This window comes from Melanotaenia boesemani, chromosome 1 (assembly GCF_017639745.1).
Source record: "Melanotaenia boesemani isolate fMelBoe1 chromosome 1, fMelBoe1.pri, whole genome shotgun sequence".
Taxonomy (NCBI): domain Eukaryota; kingdom Metazoa; phylum Chordata; class Actinopteri; order Atheriniformes; family Melanotaeniidae; genus Melanotaenia; species Melanotaenia boesemani.
In genome coordinates this window covers 5,786,164-5,809,555 of record NC_055682.1, presented here as the reverse complement: position 1 = coordinate 5,809,555, position 23,392 = coordinate 5,786,164, and the positions used below count along the sequence as shown (strand labels likewise).

Below are 23,392 nucleotides of genomic sequence, written 5' to 3'. Positions count from 1 at the left end.
TGCAAATGTTCTACAAGTCTGTTGTTGAAAGTGCAATCAGCTTTGCAGCAATCTGCTGGGGCAGCGGCATCAGAACCAGAGACTTGAAAAGAATTAACAAACTGATCAAGAAAGCTGGTTCTGTGCTTGGTGTAACTCTGGAGCCGCTGGAGCTGATCATCAAAAAAAGAATTCTGTACAAGATGATGAAGATAATGGAAGATCCTTCACACCCTCTACACAACGCCGTGACGAAACAACAGAGTGTGTTCAGTAGGAGGCTTGTTCAAGTCCGATGCAAGACGGAGAGATACAGAAGATCCTTCCTTCCAGCAGCTATCAGGCTGAAGAACAAAGCCCTTAATTAATTAATGTGATTGTTTAAAAAAAAAAAAAAAAACTACTACAATATTGAATTTCCCTTTGGGATAAATAAAGTATTTTTCATTCATTTCATTTCATTTTCATGTTAGGGATGCACCGAAATGAAAATTCTTGGACGAAACCGAAAGAAATAATTATGCCAATTATTAGTACCATTGCATTCATGGTTATGAATGTGTACTATCCTCATTAAAATCCAGGCATTGCAGGAATTGCATAAATTAATATAACTGTTTCAAAGAATAAATAAATTACAAAATTATGAAAATATTTATTTAGCATATTACAACAATGTACAATAATAAAATAAAACTAAATAAAATTAAGAATAAAATACTACTTTCTCTGTAGGACTACTAGAACAAGTGCAGCTGCTAAAAGATAGAACATTATTTTTTTGTTGGCCTGCAACATAATTTATGAAGTGCAGATGATCCGAATAGATCTCAGTGAAACGTGCTGACTGACTGTAAGAGCGTATTTTTCACGCCGTGGTCTGTCTCAACCTCCTTGCTAAGAAGACGCTTCAGTGCTGTGATTAAAGGAATAACGTCTCGTACAGATGCATCAGAGGAGCTGATCTCTTTAGTTAGCTGGTCAAAGGGGGCAAGAAGAGAGAGAATGTTCTCTATTAAGACCCACTGATGTGAAGTGAATGTTGCAGGGAGCTCGTGATCTGCACTGTATGCAGCCAAGACTCGCTTTTGCACAAGGAGGCTTTCCAGCATGTAATACGTGCTGTTCCAACATGAACTCACGTCTTGTTGGAACTGTTTTATTGGTGTTCCAAACTGATCTGGTATATTTTTTGCTTGCGTCATCACAACATCCTGTTTCGGTCGTGTTGTTTCGGGGACCCTACTATATGTATAGTTTATTGAAATTCAGTAAATAAAAATATGTATAGAAATAAAAAATACTCTGACCAACAATAAATACCAGCAAACATTTCTCCCTTTTGTAACCAAGTAAAACAGACTTGAACCAATGATGTAACTTTTTCCAGGTCCTGATTTCAGTTCGTAGTAATCATGCAGGCCGATAACTGATAATAACTGAACCAATACTTATTTGAAGTAAAAAATTAACTCTTGACTTGAACTTTTCATGAAAAAAAAAAAACATTTAAATTTTGTTTTAATGCTTTTCAGCATTTCTATTTGTCATTCAACAACAATGGCAGCATCATAGATAAACTAACCATTTAAACTAATAGATAGCTATACTTTTATTGGGATAATATTTAAAAAATTTAATTCCAATCTGGCAGTATTAGTATTAATAATACACAATATAAATTAATACTGTCCTGCTAAACAGGAAAATAAATCCTGTCTAGTCTGCTGAATGATGTTGGTTCTCTAGCAGTTCGGGAACTTTCCCCACCTTCCAGCCGATGTAAACATCCCTCACACATAAACTACGGCTTGCATATCCACCATAGACCGTATATAAAAAAAACATATATCATATTTGATATCCACTAAAACACAGACATGAAGCTCAGATCTCACCTGCCTGACAAGAGGAGGCTCAGTACCGGTGTCATGCCGAGAAATGCATGTCTGCCGAGATTTGCATGCCCATCGCGTGAACGCGCACCACTAAGCATTCGAGATCGTGTCGTTGTTTGAGACATTTCACATCTAGAATCGATGTAGCTTTGATTGTTGTTCTTTTATAAGATAATAAAGTATTTGAGAGATGTACTTTAGTAATATTTAGACCTACACCACTGGGTAAAACATTCTTTATTTGCTTCTTTAGCTCATTTAAGAAGTGTAACATTTTTCTGTCCACAGAGTGTTTTGGCATCGGTTCACCTATGTAACTTTAGCCCGTAACTGGTTAAAAAACACGGCAAAATCTTCCACTCAAATGATCCACAAATTATGTTTTGTTTTTTGTTTTTTTGTTTTGTTTTTTTTTTTTTGTTGTTTTTTTTGTTTTTTGTTTTGTTTTGTTTTTTCTTCTTCTTCTTCTTCTTCTTTTGGTTTTTCTTTCATTGTCACATGTTTTTGTTGGTCAAAAATAACAACAAGGGAAATTGGTAAAGGTGGAAGTACTGGTTACAAGTTTTATATGGTTTATATTGCTCCCCATATTTATTGGCTAGCATTTCAGTCAAGCAATCTGGTTTTATTTATACAACTCTAGTCACTCAAAGTGCTGGACAGAGATAAAAACAGGAATAAAAACAAAGTACACTTAACAATTATAAATATCACAACTTTCTCAACTGACACCCCTATCACGCATCAAAGGCTGATCTGACAATATAGATTTTCAGTCTTTCTTAAACAGGGGCAAGGTTCACATATGTAGGTTACATGTAAGAAACACACACTGATCAGTCATCATAGACTAGTTGTAATGTGGGAAACAACATTTCAACCATACCTTTATGTATTTAAGCTCCTGGGGGGGGATGCATAATGTGGCAATGCAGATTTAGTGCTTGCCGAGAAATGCATCCCCTGGTTTATTAGGCTACTGTGTAAGTTACATGTAAGAAACACACACTGATCAGTCATCATAGACTAGTTGTAATGTGGGAAACAACATTTCAACCATACCTTTATGTATTTAAGCTCCTGGGGGGGGGATGCATAATGTGGCAATGCAGATTTAGTGCTTGCCGAGAAATGCATCCCCTGGTTTATTAGGCTACTGTGTAAGTTACATGTAAGAAACACACACTGATCAGTCATCATAGACTAGTTGTAATGTGGGAAACAACATTTCAACCATACCTTTATGTATTTAAGCTCCTGGGGGGGGATGCATAATGTGGCAATGCAGATTTAGTGCTTGCCGAGAAATGCATCCCCTGGTTTATTAGGCTACTGTGTAAGTTACATGTAAGAAACACACACTGATCAGTCATCATAGACTAGTTGTAATGTGGGAAACAACATTTCAACCATACCTGTATGTATTTAAGCTCCAGGGGGGGGATGCATAATGTGGCAATGCAGGTTTAGTGCTTGCCGAGATATGCATCCCCTGGTTTCTTGGCCAGGATGTACAGTACCAGCACAAAACTCACAGAAATGCCTCTTATTATACTTCACAGTAATGTTTCAGAATGCATTCAATATAATGTAGAAAAGAAAAGAATTTCCACTCCTGTTCTGATTTATAAAACTGTTTTATACAACATACAAATTACAACAACAACAACAACAACAACAACAATAATAATAATAATAATAATAATAATAATGATATTAAACCAAGGTTATTATTTCACCTATTTGTCTCTTTCAAACTTTACAACAACACCTGAATTTTTAAACTTGAAAGATACGGGGGAGAATTTTCAAGAGTTCCTCTTTACGCAAAATATTGTGTGTCTATATGTAATTAGGGTAATACAGCCTATATAAAACCTTTTCAATAAATAGGTGTTTGGCATGTCTTTTCCTTAACCTTACATAAGCTTCATTTAAAAAAAAACTCTGTACGACACCTTTTCTTTCTTTTTTTTCTTTGAATGTGGAATTGGTCCCTTGGACCTGAAACTAAAAAAGAAATGACACACAGACATCACAAAAGTACTCTTTTTGTAGTGGGGGACTTTTGACACAGCCATGGTGGTACCATCTGCCGCAGTTGTCACAAGCAATCTGAAAAATTGAAACACAATTGATGTCAACATTCCCTTTCATTTAATTATCAAGTTTTCTTGTGTGTAATAATTGTATTACACAGGTAGTGAAATTTTTTAACCTGAAATGATACACTTATCATTACATGAGAATAATAGATAAGTGTAGTAATAAGGTGTAGTAACAACAATAGTCCTTTAAGATACAGTTTTCTCTTTCTAACTTTGAATGTACAAAATAATGTCATTACCCACTGTGGATCGTCAGTGTCTTGGAAGCCACAGTGATGGCAGAGGTTCTTGAGTGTTTCTGTTAACAACAAAAAAATGGTTATTCCTCGTAGTTGTGCTTAATAGTCCAACTTAAGTGCATGATTTCAAAGGGCACTTTTTTGCCACTTAAAGCACAACATGTTCAGGTGCTCTTTAAGAATTTGATGTTAAATATGAAGGCAACAACATAAACACACCAGATTCTTTGAGGAGAGTGGTTGCAATCTGGAACCTCACGGTGTTCATTGCTGTCGTGCTGTTGTCAAACTGAAGAGGTTTTCCTTCCAAAATACACTCAGCAAACTGAGAACAAACAGTAAACAAGTAAAGTAGCATCAAATAATATCTTTTACAACAAAATAATATATCAAGAACACATGGCATATTGCAAATATAGGTACTATCAAGTAATAGTTTGAAATTTTGCTATAAAGGCAAACCTTCCTAGTCACATGTCATTATCTTTGGATGAGTAGGGATATTTGATTGAGGTACTTTACATTTGTTGTAAAAATGTAAAGAATCCCAGACACTCACCTTTAACACAAAAACACCACATGACACTCCATCCTGCTGGTTCACATGGGGAAGAGTGCCACACACCCACCTGGACACGTTACAGCCTCTTTTCGCATAAATGCTCTTAAATATAAATGATACCACAAGTGGTCAATGTTTCTTCTTAAACATTACATGCAGCAACTTGAAAATGTAAATACAATCAATAGTTTTGTCACCTGGTTGCTTCAAGGCATCTTTTGGTCTTTTCATGGGATTCTCCCAGAGGATCCAAGAACAGAGACCTTTTCTCTGATGGATGAATTACCTTTGCAGTTTGTAAGAAAGCATATTCAGTGTCAATTTTACATTTTATAATAACTTATAATTTCTTTCAGACAAAAGTATTCCCAGTCACATACACCATGATACTAGTTATAAACAAATTTGGTAATAATGTGACCTTACCATACTTGAACTCAAATCAAAAAGATTTAACATGAAACAATTATATTTTAATTGAATTAAACTGGATTTACCATCCTGACATAGAACCATAAGATTACAATTTCTTGTAGTGGTACAATGTATATTGAAAATTGAAACAAAGTAAACACATAGGTAAAATAACTGTTCAACAATGTGGAATGTGTGCTATACTTTAATGAAAATTACTACTGTTGGGAAGTATGTCAAGGTATTTCATTTCAATAATGTATGTTAAAAAGGTTGTAAGATCAGAGAACAACCAAGATCCTTAATCATACATTTTACTTAGCAATCAATCAAGGTAGAACAGCCTTAATTTTACCGTTAACATCCAGTGGTGGTGTTCATTAATAATCCCAAGTATGAACTTGTAATGTAACGGCTCCATCTAAAAACAGGAAAATATATAACTTGCAAATGGGATATAACACAGAAAAGTATTGTAATACATGGGAAACTACTATGCCTTGAATTTTCTTGAGATGATACATTTGTAAGTTTGTAGTTGTGTCTTTAAAAAAAGATTTTTTTCTACCTTCAGTCTTGAGGTTTTTTTGGTCCATATCCGATTCATTTCATATGTGTCAATCACAGCAGCATGGTCCACATTCTTCTTGTTGTGATTTTTGATGAGCACTGTCAGATATGCATTGATGACCTAAAAGGACAGATAACTACACTGTCACACATTGTTATGTCACACATAACAATTTTGATATATTTTTATAACATATTTGAGAACAGTGCACTACTTGACATTTGTGGATCCAATGGTGAACAATCTAAATTTGGATAGATGGATTTTGTTATTTCTTCCACTTTAACTATAAAGTTAAAAATAACATGAAAGCTTTTGGCATAAATTCAGTCAGTATAAAATCAAGAAATAAACTAAAAACAGATGTTCTAAACAAACTTACCTCGCTCTCAAGCTCTTGGCTGGGAGCAAGCCTTGTGATGTCCCAGCAAAATAGCTTGTAAGGTCCAATCTTGGATAATATCACAGAAGCATTCTGGAATTTTCCAGACCACACCTCATTCACATCTACAAAAGTAAACAAGAATATTAAACAAAAACAAACTGCAAAACATCAGTACATGTTGTCATTCTTTAAAAAATCTTACATTTAGCAATCTCTGTTTCTTTATAGTTTTCATTTGCTGATTCTGATGATGCAGGGCATGTGTCAGCTGGAGCAGCAGATCCTTCTGTGGTTGAGGCTGGGGAACTGTGCGGAGCAGCAGATACTGGGGAACTGTGAGGAGCAGCGGATGCTGGGGAACTGTGGGAAGCAGCGGATGCTGGGCAACTGTGAGGAGCAGCGGATGCTTCTGTGGTTGAGGCTGGGGAACTGTGCGGAGCAGCAGATACTGGGGAACTGTGAGGAGCAGCGGATGCTTCTGTGGTTGAGGCTGGTGAACTGTGGGAAGCAGCGGATGCTGGGGAACTGTGAGGAGCAGCGGATGCTTCTGTGGTTGAGGCTGGGGAACTGTGCGGAGCAGCAGATGCTGGGGAACTGGATACATTGGATACACTGGATACAATCTTTTGTGGTACCCTTACATCACACTGCTTAAAGGGTTTCAGATGGTCAATGCTGACTTTTTTATGAACAGAGCCATTTTCCCCTTGAAGATCAGCACTCTTGCCGGCAAGTGCAATGATTGTAAAGGGCCCAAGGAAGTTGGCCTCCAGCTTTCCACCTTTCCGTTGCTGGCTTCTGATGTTCTGTCTCAGAACCATGTCGCCTACAGCAAAATCAATACTCTTGCCCAAAGACTTTAGGCGCTTCTTTGTTGTGTTTTGTGCTTTGGAGACATTCTCCAAAACTATTTTTCTGATGTCATCCATCTCTTCAATGGCTTTGGAAATGTTCTCCTCACCAACAACATCCTCCACAGTGCTATCCAGCTAAACAAACAAAAATATAAAATGCTACAAGTATACTTTGAAAAAAATGATAGTGGTTACTCAAATTTTTTTTAACCACAAAAAAACACAATGATATCTAATTCTCCACTTTCACAAACCTCATAGTTCTCTGGAATTTCCACAGGATAGCGGGCTTCTCTCCCAAACATCAAAAAGTATGGGGAATATTTTGTTGTAACTTGCTTCTTGGTCCGAAGGGCAAACATTACAGGATCCAAATACTCATCCCATGTGTCAGGTCTTGTTCCCACAAGTTTGCAGAGAGCCCTAAAATAAATTGAACTACTAGATTACAAATTTTACATACAAAAAAAAAAGGTTTGTCAATGACCAAGATATTATGGTGCTAAATTATGGAGCAGATATTGCATTTCTTATAGATTCATTTACAACATTTTCACTTTATAAAAATGAACTGAAGTAGAAGCTAATGGCTGAGTACCTGTCCTGATAAAAGGGAAATTAACATGAATTGATTGTATGTGTTTGCAACATATTTATATATTTATTTTGATATGTATTTTGTTTTCATGTAATTGTTGAGTATTTTATGGGAGTGTTGCTGCTGTAATCCTATTTGGCTTCTACCTCTCCCAAAAACATTCTATTAGGATTATTACATTGTACCAGAATGGCTGTAGCTCTTCTTCTTTTCTCTCTATCTGACAAAAAAATCATTTATCTCGGCAAATTTATCTATCTTATTTTATTTCTATGTTCTAATTATAGCATTTACGTGCTAAATAAAACAAAAAGAAAGATTTACAGAATTATGTAAATGCTTGTCCTTACTTTTGAATGGTTGAGTTCATGTTTTCAACTAAACCATTGGTCTGTGGATGGTAGGGAGCGCAAAGGCTTCTGAGGATGCCCAGTTTGGCACACACACTCTTGTTAACCTGTGAGCAACAAACAAAAAATATAATTAAAGATTAAATAAGATGTTTAAATTTTAATGTAATTTATTCAATAGAATACATGAGAGTAAAAAATCCAGCATTACCGCATTTACAAACTCACGTCCTTGGTCAGTGAGTATCCTCTTTGGTGCCTCAAACTGATAGACGAACTTTAAAATCTGCTCAGTGACCTCATCAGCACATTTTGTCTTTATGGCATATGCTTGCGGCCACTTGGTAAAGTAGTCGATCATGACGCATATGTATTGGTTTCCATGATTAGTTTTTTTCAGTTTCCCAATTAAGTCCATTCCCACAAGCTCAAACGGTTGGGTAACCTGAACATAAAAGATATATATGTATATATTTATATAGATATATTTTATATAAATATAGTCTAGAAGTTTAACTACAATATCTTGATCAATTTTATTGAATAGATAGATAGATAGATAGATAGATAGATAGATAGATAGATAGATAGATAGATAGATAGATAGATAGATAGATAGATAGGTTCAAATCTGAAACACTTGTGCTGTGAGACAAAACTGTAAAGCTCTGGCTTTAACATGCTTATATATCTGTGCTGTACTTTCAAAGTTTAAATGAATTATTCTTGCAGCTTTTCATTTGTAATAATAAATAATACAGAATAATACCTTTATAGGAGTATACTGAACTTCCTGTTTGATTGGCCGCTGAGCTGACTGGCACATTGCACATTCTGACACCTGTGTGACAATCAAATTATGAAAATTATATAAACTGCATCTATCATTTTCATGATTTAATATAAGAAGGAATGTCAAGGCCTTTCGCTCAGCTTGCTATGTATCATACCATAATGGAGAAGAAGCAGCATACAGTACTTCATATCAACAGCAATAATCTTGTAGTAAACATTTCTGTTTGATGGCAAGTTTGTTCAAGGACATAAGTTGTATGTTATTACCCATTTGTCGATGTCTTTAGTCATACCAGGCCAGAAGAACCGCCTGCAAATTGCATCCCTGGTTTTTTTCTGGCCAGTGTGTCCTCCTGTTGGACTTGCATGAAACTGTTCAAAAATAGCGTTGGCATCTTCTGCACCACACACCACTTTTGTCTTGGTGTCTTCAGGTCCTTTGATATGAAATAAAAAATCTCCTGAAAAACAGATTTTGAAATAGCCTAAGCAACGTTCATGCAATACAACACCCATGGGGCGATTGGGGGGTGGGGGGCTATATCAATAAAATCGAATAACACTATTGCGAATAGATAAATAGCCTACTACTGTGAAACAATCACAATGAATACAAATTTTTAAAGCACACAACACTTTGCTTAGGTTACTTAAACTTAGGAGGGTGAAAACAAACCTTCAAGGACATATCTTGACGCTTTCCGTCGTATTTCGTTTTTTTGGGCTTTAGTTAATTGCTCGTTAACGTAACGTAAAACGTTTGTACAGTAAAATTGCCTCGTATAAATGCACGTCCATTATGACGCGCTACCTTGCTACCTTGACGAGCTACCTTGCTACAAGAACGATAAATTATCCTCTAATGAATCCAATTGTAGCCGCTGCTATGCTACAACCTGTGACTTTTGTCGCTCAATAGCTGTCCTGTTAAGTTTCGGGTGCAAGGGACCGACTGAAAAAGTTCATTTCACAAACACGCAGATTCAAAGAAAAAAAAGGTGTTTTTGGTATTTAGCTTATTTAAGAGGTTAAGGGAAACACATGCCAAATACTTGTTATAATTGGAAACGCTTTACTTTACTATTACCCTAATCATACGCACACATCATTATGCATAAAGAGGAACTCTTGCAAATTGTCCCCCATATCTTTTAAATTAAAAAATTATATATATAGCTATATATATGAATACACCTGAATGCACAAATGCCCATCTGTGAAAATACTAAAAGTTGTGCATAAACAATTTGTCAATTCTCATTTTTAAATAAGCGAGTATAATAAGAGGCATTTCTGTGAGTTTTGTACTGGTACTGTACATCCTGGCCAAGAAACCAGGGGATGCATATCTCGGCAAGCACTAAATCTGCATTGCCACATTATGCATCCCCCCCCAGGAGCTTAAATACATAAAGGTATGGTTGAAATGTTGTTTCCCACATTACAACTAGTCTATGATGACTGATCAGTGTGTGTTTCTTACATGTAACCTACATATGTGAACCTTGCCCCTGTTTAAGAAAGACTGAAAATCTATATTGTCAGATCAGCCTTTGATGCGTGATAGGGGTGTCAGTTGAGAAAGTTGTGATATTTATAATTGTTAAGTGTACTTTGTTTTTATTCCTGTTTTTATCTCTGTCCAGCACTTTGAGTGACTAGAGTTGTATAAATAAAACCAGATTGCTTGACTGAAATGCTAGCCAATAAATATGGGGAGCAATATAAACCATATAAAACTTGTAACCAGTACTTCCACCTTTACCAATTTCCCTTGTTGTTATTTTTGACCAACAAAAACATGTGACAATGAAAGAAAAACCAAAAGAAGAAGAAGAAGAAGAAGAAAAAACAAAACAAAACAAAAAACAAAAAAAACAACAAAAAAAAAAAAAAAAAAAAAAAAAAAACATAATTTGTGGATCATTTGAGTGGAAGATTTTGCCGTGTTTTTTAACCAGTTACGGGCTAAAGTTACATAGGTGAACCGATGCCAAAACACTCTGTGGACAGAAAAATGTTACACTTCTTAAATGAGCTAAAGAAGCAAATAAAGAATGTTTTACCCAGTGGTGTAGGTCTAAATATTACTAAAGTACATCTCTCAAATACTTTATTATCTTATAAAAGAACAACAATCAAAGCTACATCGATTCTAGATGTGAAATGTCTCAAACAACGACACAATCTCGAATGCTTAGTGGTGCGCGTTCACGCGATGGGCATGCAAATCTCGGCAGACATGCATTTCTCGGCATGACACCGGGAAGCGCATCAACAGTCACTCAGAAATGTTCAAAGACAGCGCGCTCCGATACAGGAGGCTAAACTAACCAGCCCTACCCTGCATTAGAACTGGCCTGACACTGTTAGCTTTGGTTGGGAACCAACACTAAAACACACACACGCCTCTTATTACAACAGTCTCATGGTTTTGTAGAAGCAGTCTGTAGCGATGCAGCCAGAGGAGCAGGGGGACCTGAAGAAGCTAAATGCTAACTGCTAACCGCTCCATCACGTAGCTTCTAGCTTCTGCTACGTTCATATTTTGGGTCTTTCATTAACATTATTACTGCTCATGGGTTGTAGAAGATAGAGGTTGTAGAGGTGATTTTTATTTAAACACCAGCTGATTCTGCAGCAGACAGAGCTGTCAGAACCTACCACCACGTTAGCCTGCTTACAGCTTTCTACCCAGAACTGTCTGCCGCGGTACCTAATACATACGAACAAACAGTGGAGGTGCAGCTTCAGCTGCTGATTGGCTGTCATGCACAGTGTAACCTGTCTGTGTGAGGGACGATGCTCCAGACAGGAAAAGGTAAAGGAAATACAGCCTAGCTGCATCTGAGCCAAAATAAACCCGTTTGGAGTGGATCCTTCACGCCGGCCGTCACCATGCCAATAGCCCGGCCTTTACAGTAGCCGGCTGGCTAAACTGTGTAGACAACTATTTGGCCGGCAGCCGGCGCTTGTGAAAAGCACTTTCTACAGTGTGAACAGAAGACGAACAAGCTTCTCAAAACTTTATATCCCTAAACTACCAAGCCTGTCTATCAACATAAAGAAGTTATCCCATTGGCATATTTTTAATAGATTATGGCTACAAATAACTAATGCAAGGTTTATGCTACATGTAATTGATTATGGAACACCACAATGCAAAATAAAAGCCACACTTTATGAGACCATCAGAACAGTGGGAAATGTTATCCAGGTTATGTGACGCTGCTCTGCAAGTAATTTATTTTCAAAAACCAACATTAACTTCTTGTCTAGTTGTACTGTGGTCATAAGTGGAGGCAGCAAAGAGGTGACAGCATGAAAGCCAGCTCTGGGTAGGCCCACTGATACAGAGTAGCATGCATACAGCCTGGTCCTCCAGTCAGTCTCTACCCGAGTCATTACAGAAAATTGCCTGACACTGCTCCGTTTATCTAATCGTGGCTGTAACCTCATCTGGAACAACACCTGCAGGCCAAATCTTCAATCATTCATGTACTACTGTCGCTAAAGCTTCATTATTAGCAATAATGTTAACCCTTCAGTCCCACAGGGTCCAAAACATCATTTTCAGGCCCTGAATGTAAAATGCTCAAACTTCCTGAGGGTATTATTGTTGCTGCTAGTTAACAGTAACTTGTCAATGCTTACCAAACTGTTACAGGGTGCCAGGACCTCAGGAGGAGATTCTGATGAGGCCTCCTCTTCATGAGATCTTCCTGAGGCCTAAAAGGTAGAACATAGAGGTGTCACTATTTGCTTCGGAGTTAGCAGAATGCTGGCTTACTGTTGGTACACACACTGGTTATTGTAGAAAGGTTTGATGCAGTTTGAATGAACAAAGACTGAACATTACTGCTCAGTCACTGTTACAGTAAAAATCAATAACTCTGTTAGTCACAGATTTGAGTGCTCAAACAATCTTAATTAAGGAAACCCTGATGAACTATACTGACTTTATCCTGAACACGTGGTGTAAGGTGTATCTGGTGCTGTGTGGAGATTAAACCTTTGAGCATACCGAGCTGTTGGAGGCTGGAAGTATTTCAGACCTCTCTTCTGATGAGATACTCAGGTTTTCTTGGGCTGGTAATCCTGAGGACTTAAATATAGACACCTGTATTACCACATAAAAAAACGACTAGAACATACTGTGTAAGAGGCCCAGTGAAAAACGTTAGTCTTTGTATACATTATTTTTACATTACATTATTACTTTTCACTCACTGCCACTGTGAGTGAAAACTGTCACTCACTGAGTGCACATGGAACTATACAGTTAATGCAGTTTCCACCAGCTCTGAAACATTGGTGATATTATTTACTGAAACATCTAAGTATTATATCTATGCATTCAGGATTACATATGACAGCAGTATTAGATAAAATGTGAATATTAAAGCTCCATCATCTTTACTTGTGTGTCACGTTTCTCATCCTCCATGAGCTTGGATAAGCATTTCGTCTGGGCTTTTCGCTTATGATGCTCCCTCAGATGTTGTAAGCGTGAAGAAAACCTAGACAAAGCCCCAGTAAACAGAACAGTCAGGAGAGAGTAGATACTTGCATCTTGTTACTGGGATGACATCCCAGGTCTGATGTGGCTGTAGGAGACTGTTTTGTTAACATCACTTGTTGCATATGGTGCAGTAAGAGCACTTCTGATTAGGGCTGCACAATTAATTGTATTTTGATCGTGATCACGATTTTGGTGGCCACAATTAAATGAACCTGATCGTCACGATATTTACTTTTTTTTTTTTTTTTTTTTTTAAGTTATTCTGCTTGCGCGTCTGTTATCACACCCGCTCTCAATCAGTAGTCTGCCAACCACCAGAGGGCGAACGTGTGGATAAGACTTCATAAGCTGCCTAAACAAGAAGCATGCACACCCTTCGGCTACACTTACAGCTGTAGGTAGTCGGAGAAAAGGAGAGCAAGTCATGTCGACAGCTGAAAATACTGCGGCATCTAGAGATGAGGTGCACCTTGGTGAGGAGCTTGTGCCTCGAAACGGGTCGACGTCCGTTGTCTGGACTTATTTCGGATTCAGAGCGACTGACATTAAACAGGAACAAGTTATATGCAAGGAATGTAACCGTATAGTGTCTGCCCCGCAGAGTAACACAACCAACTTAGTCAATCACCTTAAAAAACATCACAAACATAAATATGAGGAATGCATGAAGGCCAAAACTGTTAATTCACGAAATTCCCGCCCGAGTTCAGCTGCAACACAGACGACCATTACAGCAACCCTGCAGCGGGCAACACCTTATCCATCTACGTCCCAAAGACACGCCGAAATAACTGACGCAATATCGTTTTATTTGGCCAAAGACATGTGTCCGATCAACACAGTGAGCAATGAAGGCTTCAGAAAAATGGTCAAAACCCTGGACAAGAAATACGAGATCCCCTCACGCAATTATTTCTCAAAAGTTGCGCTGCCTGCATTGTATGATAAGCGTCGGGAGGAAATAGAGAGGGAGATCTCAGCTCTCGAGTTTTTTGCGACCTCGACTGACCTATGGTCCAGCAGAACAATGGAACCATACCTGTCCCTGACTATTCACTACATAGACGGGGATTTCCAAATGAAAAGTCGGTGCTTGCAAACATCATTTTTCCCAGAAGATCACACAGGAGAAACAATAGCTGAGGGACTGCGGGAGGCACTGACTTCATGGAGCCTGCAAGAAGAGAGACTTGTCTGCATCATGACAGACAGTGGCTCTAATGTCATCAAGGCGACCTCTCTTAATAAGTGGACAAGACTTCAGTGCTTTGGCCACAGGCTCCATTTAGCGATTGGTAAGTTGTAATCTATGAATCAGAAATTACCTTTGGAAAAATTAATTCATTGATTGGCTTTATTTTAAGTTGTCAAAACAAAAATACATACTTTCAGAATAGTACATATTTAAAAAAGTATTCATGAGAAAATAAATATATAAGTTAAATGTAAAAAAAATGTAGCCAAAGTGGGGATTGGATGAATGCATACAATATTACTGTATTCTGTTTTTATTTTAACATGACTTATGTTTTTTATACAGAGACGGCAATGAAAGATCCCCGGATTGACCGCGCTGTAGGAATGTGTAAAAAGCTTGTCAGCAGTTTCTCCCACAGCTGGAGGCGTAAAAGGGAGCTAGCACAGGCTCAAAAGGAGCTGAAGCTTCCAGAGCATGGTCTGAAGACCGAATGCCCAACAAGGTGGGGATCAAGGCAGGCGATGATCGCAAGAGTCCTGGAACAGCAGAGAGCCATTTCACAAGTCTTATCTTCCGACCGAAAATCACGGCACCTCATACCAACTTGGCAGGACACTGACGTCCTGGAAGCCATCAACAAAGCACTTCAACCTTTGATTGAGTTTACCGATGCACTGTCCAGTGAGAAATATGTCAGCATTTCTTTTGTGAAGCCAGTCCTCCACCTGTTCAGCTCCTCCATCCTCAACGTAAGCAATGATGCTGCAGACCTGACCAACACAATCAAAACCAAAATCCTGACTTACCTGGAAGAAAAATACAAGGATCCAGTGACACAAGAACTGCTTGACATGGCTTGTGCACTTGATCCACGCTTCAAGCTGAGATACGTTAGTGAGGATAGCATTGCATCAATCCAGGACAGAATCCTATTTGAGATGGCTGCCTTTACAAGCAAGGTTAGTTGTGATTGTGAATATATTAATACAGATTTTAAATCAAATCAATGATAAGTTAATTTTATTGTGCTGAGAGGACATTTTACTGATTATTTGGTTTTGTTTTTATTTTATTTTTGTTATATTTGTCAAGGAAAATGGCCCAGCAGAGCCAAGTGGAGGGACTGAGGATGCACCAAGTACATCAAAGAAAAAGAAGACCTTAGGGAGCTTCTTCAAGGTCAGTGGGGCAACCACACCGAGACCCACTCCTCACCAGGAACAACAGGCTGCTGCCACTGAGCTCCGGTCTTACCTACAGTGTGCCAACCTTGACAGTGAAGAGGACCCGCTGGACTGGTGGAGGGAACATCAAAGACTCTACCCAAAACTTTCAAAACTGGCTAAGAAGTACTTGTCCATTCCGGCAACAAGTTCCCCATCAGAGAGGGTCTTTAGCACAGGGGGAGATGTTGTGACCTGCCTTCGCTCATCTCTCAAGCCAGAAAATGTTGACAGGCTGGTTTTTCTTGCCAAAAACCTGTAGGCCTAATGTCCTATACCTAGGCCTTTTTTGTTTAAGCTTTAACTCTTTTCGTTGTGTTGCACTTTGAGATTGCACTCTGCAAAAACATTCAGTTAGTACTTTAAAATTTTGAAGTTTTTGGGTTTTTCTTTTGTATTATTTATCATTTATTTCAATTTAAAGTTATATTTTTCACTGAGAACTGTTGCCATACTGTTTGTTTATAATTGTGCAATAAAAATAGTTTTTTTCCAGACACTATGAATGATCGTGATTAATAATCGTGATTACAATATTGATCAAAATAATCGTGATCATTATTTTTGTCAAAATCGTGCAGCCCTACTTGAAACTTGAATAATTTATAACACTTTCTCCTTTCCAAATATTCCCAGTTTAATTACTTAAATTCCCAGATGCAGAAGAAGAGCTACTGTCATGTGACGACTGATTTACAAAATATTTTTTGTATATTTAATGCTTATACCTTTTTGATGTGTCAAAATTTTTTGGAGGATTGTCTTCTGGTTTGTGGTATCCACCAGGGGGCAGAAGATAAGTGTCACTTCTCAGAAACTGTATGTATTGATAGAACAAGTCTGTGTGTGTGTGTGTGTGTGTGTGTTTTTGTTTTGTTTTTTTTTTTTGTTTTTTTTTTTTTAGTTTTTACCCAGTTTTAGCTTCAAAGTAGAGGTAATGAAGATCATCTGGTTTCCACGGGACAAAGCGAATGCAGGTGGACTGACTGAAGCTCTCCAGGCCTCTAATGATGATGTTGCTCTCTTCAGAATCTACAGAAAAGTGTTCTTGTTTATCACAATTTTTGTACATCATGCTTTAATATAAAAGAAGCTAACAGTGACTCTGTGGTTTTGTGTAAATAAAGTTTCAGTCAGGGCTGCTTACTGTAGTTAGTAGAGATTAAGTAAGGCACGTAGCATGGGTCTGCGTTCCTGCTGGAAGTATCCGGCAAAGCAATGTCATCCTGCACCACAGGTGTCTCTGTAGCATAAAAAAGGTCTCCAATAAATGTACAAACCAAGAATGTCAGAGGGAAATATGTCTCATTGATATGCTACAAACATAAGAGCCTTGCTCAGGGACCCACAGTGTATAAATAAAAGAAGTAAAAAATGAAGAAGTATATTTAACATCTAGAAAAGAAAAGCAGGTTATGGTTTAAAGTTTTCACTGAGAGAATTTTTTGAATGAATTAGTTATCATTTGAACTGGTGGCAGTTTATTTCCTGTTATTTAGTCCAACCTTAACCCAGTAAACGTTTCATCTGTAATATTAATGTCCTAAAGTTTGTCTCTTACTTGGGTCAGTTTGGGGTCTTAGGATGATTTCAGAGATGTCCATCGATTGGCCTGAAGAAAATATTAAACAGAGATTTTTAAATCAGTGTCTCAGATGTCAGTCATGCAGATATTTGATTCATTTCACCTGTTTGATCTTCACTGTCAATCGGTGCACTCTGCAACACAAAAACAACATTTCAGAATTTTTATTAAAAAAACTTCATGATAAATAAGAATTCAGATTATTACCATTGAATTAACAACAGATTGTTTAAAAATACTTCATGTTCACATTTCTTAATTCTCTACAATCCCATATCTTCTGAGCTATTAAGGATAAAATGAAGTGGAGTTATCTGAAAATTTAATCTAACAAGACAAAAACCTTGTTTTTTCTTTTTAAACCTGAACCTGAAACTGTGAGGACTGCTGAGCACTCAAATAACAGCCATATGTTTAGAGTTCAACTTACCAGAGAAACATCCGTCAGTGAGAGGATGAGGAGGAAGAGGAAAGTTGGAGTCATGATGGTGGTCCTCTGCAGAGAGATGAATGAGTCTGAGAGAGAGTAGGATTCTGAGTCTGGATGCAGCTGATGTTCTTTATAACGCGCTCATGCAGCTTGTGGGCCAATACTTTGTTTCTGATAAGTGAATCGAAATGAACCAGTAAACATTTTAGAGGAAGGAAATTGCAGCATCATGCTCAAGCCTTAAGCCGCCCTTCATTTCTTTATGTTTGGCTTCAAAGAAACTTTATTATCTTTTTATTATATTTTTAAAACAGAAGGCTTTTTAAGGGAGTGCATTCATTTGTTTGATAAGTCTTTTAATGTCAGCTTAAGTCATTTATGTACAAAACACAAAATATCTATAATTCAGTAACTGTGGGATTTATTTTGCTTCCATGAGTTCAAACTTTTTTAAAGAACCTTAAAAAAAATTCCCTGCCACGGTCCAAACACACGCATGTTAGGTTAGGTTAACTGGTCACTCTGAATTCTCCCCAGGAGTGAGGTGAGTAGTTGTTTGTTTCTCTGTGTTGGAAAAAGTTAGGACTCCCTGATGTTTTTAGCTTTGTCTAAATTCAGGTGGATCATATCCGGTACAAACAACTGGAACATCATTACAATATTTTCAAGTCTCTCTTTGTATAAATGGGTATTTATTTTTTGCATTTTTCTTGTGTATATCCTGACCATTTGAAAAGGAACCACAAATTTTGCCGAATTTCTCAGTGAGAAACTAACGGACTAATTGTTCATTAATGATTACCTAAGCCTTGTATTCCTGTGAAATCAGATCAATTAGCCAATAATTACTTAATAATTATTAAATGGTCCGTTAGTCTTAAAATGAAACCTAACCAGGGACTAATTGTTCATTAATGAACTTACTTCAGGGGCCACTAAAAGCTTAGTGAACAGTAAGTTAACAATGAAGTACTGCAGAACTGCTGTTGGTCAAGAGTAAAGGAGTTGTTAGATATGGGGAACTCACCAGGAAAGAAGTCAACGTCAGTGATTCCCCAAATATGAACTCATCATTAAAGAATCATTGATACACAATTACATATTACTTGTAATTAGCCAGGGGTGTAGTGGTTAGCATTGCAGCCTCACAACAAGGAGGTTGCTGGTTCGAGCCTCTCCCAGAGAGGTTTTTGTGTGATTGCATGTTCTCCCTGTGTATGTATGGGTTCTTTCTGGGTTCTCCGGCTTCCTCCCACCGTCCAAACACACGCATGTTAGGTTAGGTTAACTGGTCACTCTGAATTCTCCCCAGGAGTGAGGTGAGTAGTTGTTTGTTTCTCTGTGTTGGTCCTGCAATGGACCGGCGCTGGCCCAGTGCCTCTTGCCTGCTAATTAGACTCCAGCTTCCCTGCAACTCTTAATCAGACTAAGCGGTAGAGAAAATGAATGTTATTAGCCATTTTATCAGATCTCAAAGGAATACAAAGCTCATGTATTCAGTCATAAGCCTTCACTTATTCAGAATTTTTATTTCATCAGGCTATTTTTACTTTAGATGACACAAGACAATCAGCTTTAAGTGTAATATTTATTCCAAATTTTGAAGCAAAACAGAAGCAAGCAAATATTTATAATCAGAAAAAATAAAAACAGCTGCATTCGCCACCACCCACTGTGACGCTTGGCCGAGGATTTCCAGCAAAGTCAATAATTCCCAATAACTTCCATATTGCTCTAGGCTCACCACAAAGAGAAGTACCTATTTCACAGCTAATAAGAAGTGGTCTGAGGTATGGAAGACAGGTTCAGGGCGACCGCAACAATCCCTCACTGCAAGGTAACTATGAAGTCCACCTCCAGTGCCAGATTGCAAAGGCGGACCTGGAAATGGAATACTTCAAATATATAGTTGCTATGACAAAAATATAAATAAGAAATATTGAAAAAAGTGTCTGTTCATTTCTTTAAATCAAAGTGGTTTTGACAGACTTGATCATGCTATGGTGACTATCCATCAAATCATTAAGCTGGAGATATTTTAAGCATGGCCGGAGCAAGACCTACTCCCTACCAGGCTGTTCACAGCATATGTTCCAACTAGTAAATCCACTTTTTGGAATAACCCCCGGGGCTAGAACTTGACAGAATGAGATGCTATACAATCATCATCCACCAGTTTTCCTGTAGGTGAGGTATTTAGAAGCTGACCCTGTTACGTATGGACTCCAGGAATACAAAGGAAGGTTAAAAGGTTTATTCGGTAACAGATATACTGAAGATAAACATACTGTTACCAAATGCAGAGGTGAGGAATGTAGCAGGGGAGTGAGTCCAGAGTACGTGGTTATGGTCCGACAGGGAATGACTGTGGTGCTGGTGTATATAAGGACTGGGGAACAAAGGAAGACAGGTGTGGCAGGTTGACTAATTACTAATGAGCGGATCAGGAACGGGTGTGGAGGATCAGGGAAGTGAGGAGTGCCTGGAGGAGCGGCAGGACAGGGGAGTGCTGGAGGAGAGGCAGGACAAACTGTAACAGTACCTCCCCTCCAGAAGGCCGGATTCCAGACAGCCCGGGAGGACGACAGGGCCGGAGTTCTGGTGGACGACCACCAGGGGGGAGACGAGCACAACCAGATTGCAGGCGGGCGTCCCGGAGGACGGGAAAACCTGGACCGGATCTCTGGAGGACAGCCCGGAGGGCGAGCAGACCAGGGTCGAGACTTGGGAGGCCAGACTGACTGGGACCGGACTCCTGGAGGACGGCCCGGAGGGCGAGCAGACCAGGGCCGGGACTTGGGAGGCCGGACTGACTGGGACCGGATCCCTGGAGGACGGCCTGGAGGGCGAGCAAACCAGGGCCGGAACTTGGGAGGCCGGACTGACTGTGACCGGACCCCTGGAGGACGGCCCGGAGGGCGAGCAGACCAGGGCCAGGACCGGATCTTAGGAGGACGAGCATGCCCGGACCGGATCTTGGGAGGACGAGCAGACCAGGGCCGGGTCATGGAAGGAGGACGACCCAGAGGAGGAGCAGACCAGGGCCGGGTCATGGAAGGAGGACGACCCGGAGGATGGGCAGACCTGGAGCGGACCTCTGGCGGACGGGCCGGCGGGATCTCTGGCGGACGGGCCGGCTGGGACCAGGACTCTGGAAGCAGACCCGGACGACAAGCAAACTGGATCTCTGGCGGCAGCCGGGCAGGCTGGATCTCTGGCGGCAGCAGGGCAGGCTGGACCTCCGGCGGACGGCCTGAGGGATGCTCGGGCTGGAGCTGGAGCACAGGCGGACGGCCTGAGGGATGCTCGGGCTGGAGCTGGAGCTCTGGCAGGCGCAGACAGGAGCTGGATTTCTGGCAGGCGCGCAGACAGGAGCTGGATCTCTGGCAGGCGCGCAGACAGGAGCTCTGAGAGGTGTGCCGACTGAAGCTGGAGCGCAGAGAGGCACACTGACTGAAGCTGGAGCGCAGAGAGGGGCGCAGACAGGAGCTCTGGAAGACAGATACATGTTAATAATAATTCTGGTGGGCAACCGGGAGGTCGCACAGACGGGAGCTGGAAACAGGAAGGACCCAGAGGCTGGAGAGGAGCGTCCCGCTTGGAGACCCCCTTGGAGACTGGAGCCACTGGTTGGAGAGGAGCGTCTTTAATAAAAACCTCCTCAGAGACAGGAACTGACAGGCTGGACAGAACCAGGGGCTGGAGAGGAGCGTCTCGCTCTGAGACCCCCTCGGAGACTGGACCCACTGGTGGGAGAGGAGCGCAGAAACCATCTACCTCCTCGGAGACATGAACTGACAGGCTGGACTGAACCAGGGGCTGGAGAGGAGCGTCTCGCTCTGAGACCCCGTCAGAGACTGGACCCACTGGCGGGAGAGGAGCGCAGAAACCATCTACCTCCTCGGAGACATGAACTGACAGGTGTTGGACCCTGGAGCTGACCTCAGACTTGTAAGCGCTGTTGCAGGACCGTTGCGCTGGCGTTGGTGATAGAATTGGAGCAGCCTGTGGAGAAGACGTCGGAGACCGAGCAGGACCAGCCCGTGGCATGGGTGTCGGACATGGGAGAGCCGGTGAAGACCGGGGAGCAGGCACGGGAGGCTGCAGGACAGGAGCAGACCGGGGCTGTGGAGTCAGACGCTGAAGAGCCGGGACTGACCGTTGCTGTGGCGTCGGACACTGTAGAGCCGGGCAGGACGGGAAAACAGGCGTGGAAGGCTGCAGGATTGGTGCTGACAGTGGCTGTGGTGTCAGACGCTGTAGAGCCGGGACTGACCGTTGCTGTGGCGTCGGACGCTGTAAAGCTGGAGCAGACGTCAGCTCAGGGGACGTGAGCCTGGGAGCTCGAGGCGACACTGGGGACGTGAGCCTGGGAGCTGGAGCTGATGAGCGGATCAGAAACAGGTGTGGAGGATCAGGGAAGTGAGGAGTGACTGGAGGAGCAGCAGGACAGGGGAGTGCTGGAGGAGAGGCAGGACAAACTGTAACAGACCCATTTATGCTCAGCTTGAAGGAGAGAAAGCAATGAAATCCAGTGAGAAGTCTGAAGCACAAGTAACAGTAGAAGTGATTCAGTTGGGAATTGTACAGGGTGTTTTCTTTGAGCAGCAGTTATAGAGCCTGTTGACACGAATAATGTCGTTCTTGTTCATTTGCTTGGCGTGTCCAAAGTCAAGATTCGGATCATTTTTGGAGAAGGCGTACCTTTAACAAGACAAAAACATGATTAAAATAATGGGAACAAATTACATTTTTTTATACAATTAGACTCTTTTGAGGAACATAACCTTATCTTGTACCAATATAGATTATACCCCCACTCCTATCCCCAACAAGGACCAGAAAAGAAAAAAAAAAAAAAACAAAACATAAATCCTTTTGCCTTTTCATGTACATTAACAAAGCACCAAACAAGTACGAAATGACACATCATCAAACCTTTTTCCCCCCTTTTTTTAAATTCATTTTCATATGCACACACATGCTCTTACACAAACTGACTTTGAATATTGCATGATAGATTTGAAGTCATAGGGGGTCCTCAACTTGTTTGTCTCCACTTTTTTAAAGTTACGTTCATTTCCTGTAACAAAAACAGAAACATGTTGGCTGATTTAAAGTCAGGGACACAATTTTAAAACAGTTCGGGCTCATAGAACTGAAAGTCTCACGTCTTGTCTGTTGGGATGACTGAAACACACAAAAAGTTGTAGTTTAAATTTTAGTGTGAGCTGACCTGGCTTAATGTTCTCGAAGAGAATCTTGACATATTCGTCTCTGTCGGAGCGGCTGATCTCATGCGTAAAGCCCAGAGCGTGAAGAACCTCATGCTGCACTGTGGAGTGGTACACACAGCCGTCTTTTTCCAGCGAGAAAATTTGTTCCTTTTCTTGACGACCCACATAGGACCAGCACCTGACACATACACACAGTAACGAGATTTAAAAAAGACCTTGTTGGTAGCATGTTTTACAAATATTCATGACCTGATGTGTTGCTCAGGTAAATTTCAGCAGACAAAACAGAAGGAGGTCTTCTTAAGGCAAACACCATAAAACACACGTAAACCCTCTTCAGCTGTTAATGTCAAAATGTTTGAAGTTATGATTTAACTTTCATTTAATAGTTTACATTTTCTTTTTACCATCACAGACTAATTTTTTTTTTTTTTTATGTCTTAC

At 40.1% G+C, this 23,392-nt stretch overlaps 4 protein-coding genes and 3 long non-coding RNA genes across 7 annotated transcripts in view; 1 reads left to right on the top strand and 6 right to left on the bottom strand.

The window, feature by feature from the left end:
* The window catches only part of LOC121640366 (low choriolytic enzyme-like), a 33,073-nt gene extending 15,226 nt beyond the window's left edge, over positions 1 to 17,847 (bottom strand). The window contains exons 1-5 of the mRNA XM_041986082.1: positions 17,712 to 17,847; positions 17,385 to 17,415; positions 17,258 to 17,308; positions 16,844 to 16,939; positions 16,608 to 16,728 (exon numbers count right to left, since the gene is read on the bottom strand). Coding sequence (XP_041842016.1) covers positions 16,608 to 16,728; positions 16,844 to 16,939; positions 17,258 to 17,308; positions 17,385 to 17,415; positions 17,712 to 17,765 — 353 coding nt within the window. The 5' untranslated portion in view covers positions 17,766 to 17,847. The remainder of the gene's footprint in view (positions 1 to 16,607; positions 16,729 to 16,843; positions 16,940 to 17,257; positions 17,309 to 17,384; positions 17,416 to 17,711) is intronic.
* Positions 3,609 to 4,868, bottom strand: LOC121640380. The gene is made up of 4 exons (XR_006010448.1): positions 4,784 to 4,868; positions 4,444 to 4,549; positions 4,225 to 4,283; positions 3,609 to 3,992 (listed from the first exon to the last, which is right to left on the bottom strand). It is a non-coding gene; the product is annotated as an uncharacterized LOC121640380 (long non-coding RNA).
* On the bottom strand, positions 4,984 to 5,869 carry LOC121640386. The gene is made up of 3 exons (XR_006010450.1): positions 5,769 to 5,869; positions 5,556 to 5,621; positions 4,984 to 5,072 (listed from the first exon to the last, which is right to left on the bottom strand). It is a non-coding gene; the product is annotated as an uncharacterized LOC121640386 (long non-coding RNA).
* LOC121640373 (amelogenin-like) lies at positions 6,209 to 6,978 on the bottom strand. The gene is made up of 2 exons (XM_041986090.1): positions 6,359 to 6,978; positions 6,209 to 6,278 (listed from the first exon to the last, which is right to left on the bottom strand). The coding sequence occupies exons 1-2, from the start codon at positions 6,758 to 6,760 to the stop codon at positions 6,273 to 6,275; spliced, it is 408 nt and encodes a 135-aa protein (XP_041842024.1). The 5' UTR covers positions 6,761 to 6,978; the 3' UTR covers positions 6,209 to 6,272.
* On the bottom strand, positions 12,410 to 13,282 carry LOC121640393. Its single transcript, XR_006010452.1, has 3 exons — positions 13,174 to 13,282; positions 12,778 to 12,858; positions 12,410 to 12,482 (listed from the first exon to the last, which is right to left on the bottom strand). It is a non-coding gene; the product is annotated as an uncharacterized LOC121640393 (long non-coding RNA).
* LOC121640348 (E3 SUMO-protein ligase ZBED1-like) lies at positions 14,547 to 16,173 on the top strand. Its single transcript, XM_041986062.1, has 2 exons — positions 14,547 to 15,432; positions 15,566 to 16,173. The coding sequence occupies exons 1-2, from the start codon at positions 14,752 to 14,754 to the stop codon at positions 15,956 to 15,958; spliced, it is 1,074 nt and encodes a 357-aa protein (XP_041841996.1). The 5' UTR covers positions 14,547 to 14,751; the 3' UTR covers positions 15,959 to 16,173.
* Positions 17,848 to 22,275: 4,428 nt separating the features above from the next.
* LOC121641639 (high choriolytic enzyme 1-like) overlaps positions 22,276 to 23,392 on the bottom strand; it is a 39,815-nt gene continuing 38,698 nt past the window's right edge. The window contains exons 2-4 of the mRNA XM_041987906.1: positions 22,948 to 23,126; positions 22,713 to 22,794; positions 22,276 to 22,415 (exon numbers count right to left, since the gene is read on the bottom strand). Of these exons, the coding sequence (XP_041843840.1) occupies positions 22,283 to 22,415; positions 22,713 to 22,794; positions 22,948 to 23,126 (394 nt within the window). The 3' untranslated portion in view covers positions 22,276 to 22,282. The remainder of the gene's footprint in view (positions 22,416 to 22,712; positions 22,795 to 22,947; positions 23,127 to 23,392) is intronic.

Excerpts from the sequence above, each read along its gene's own strand:
- LOC121640373 (XM_041986090.1), bottom strand. The coding sequence starts at position 6,760 with ATGTATCCAGTTCCCCAGCATCTGCTGCTCCGCACAGTTCCCCAGCCT.
- LOC121640348 (XM_041986062.1), top strand. The coding sequence starts at position 14,752 with ATGAATGCATACAATATTACTGTATTCTGTTTTTATTTTAACATGACT. Across the intron at positions 15,433-15,565 it reads TGGCTGCCTTTACAAGCAAG|GAAAATGGCCCAGCAGAGCC; the intron begins GTTAGTTGTGAT and ends ATATTTGTCAAG.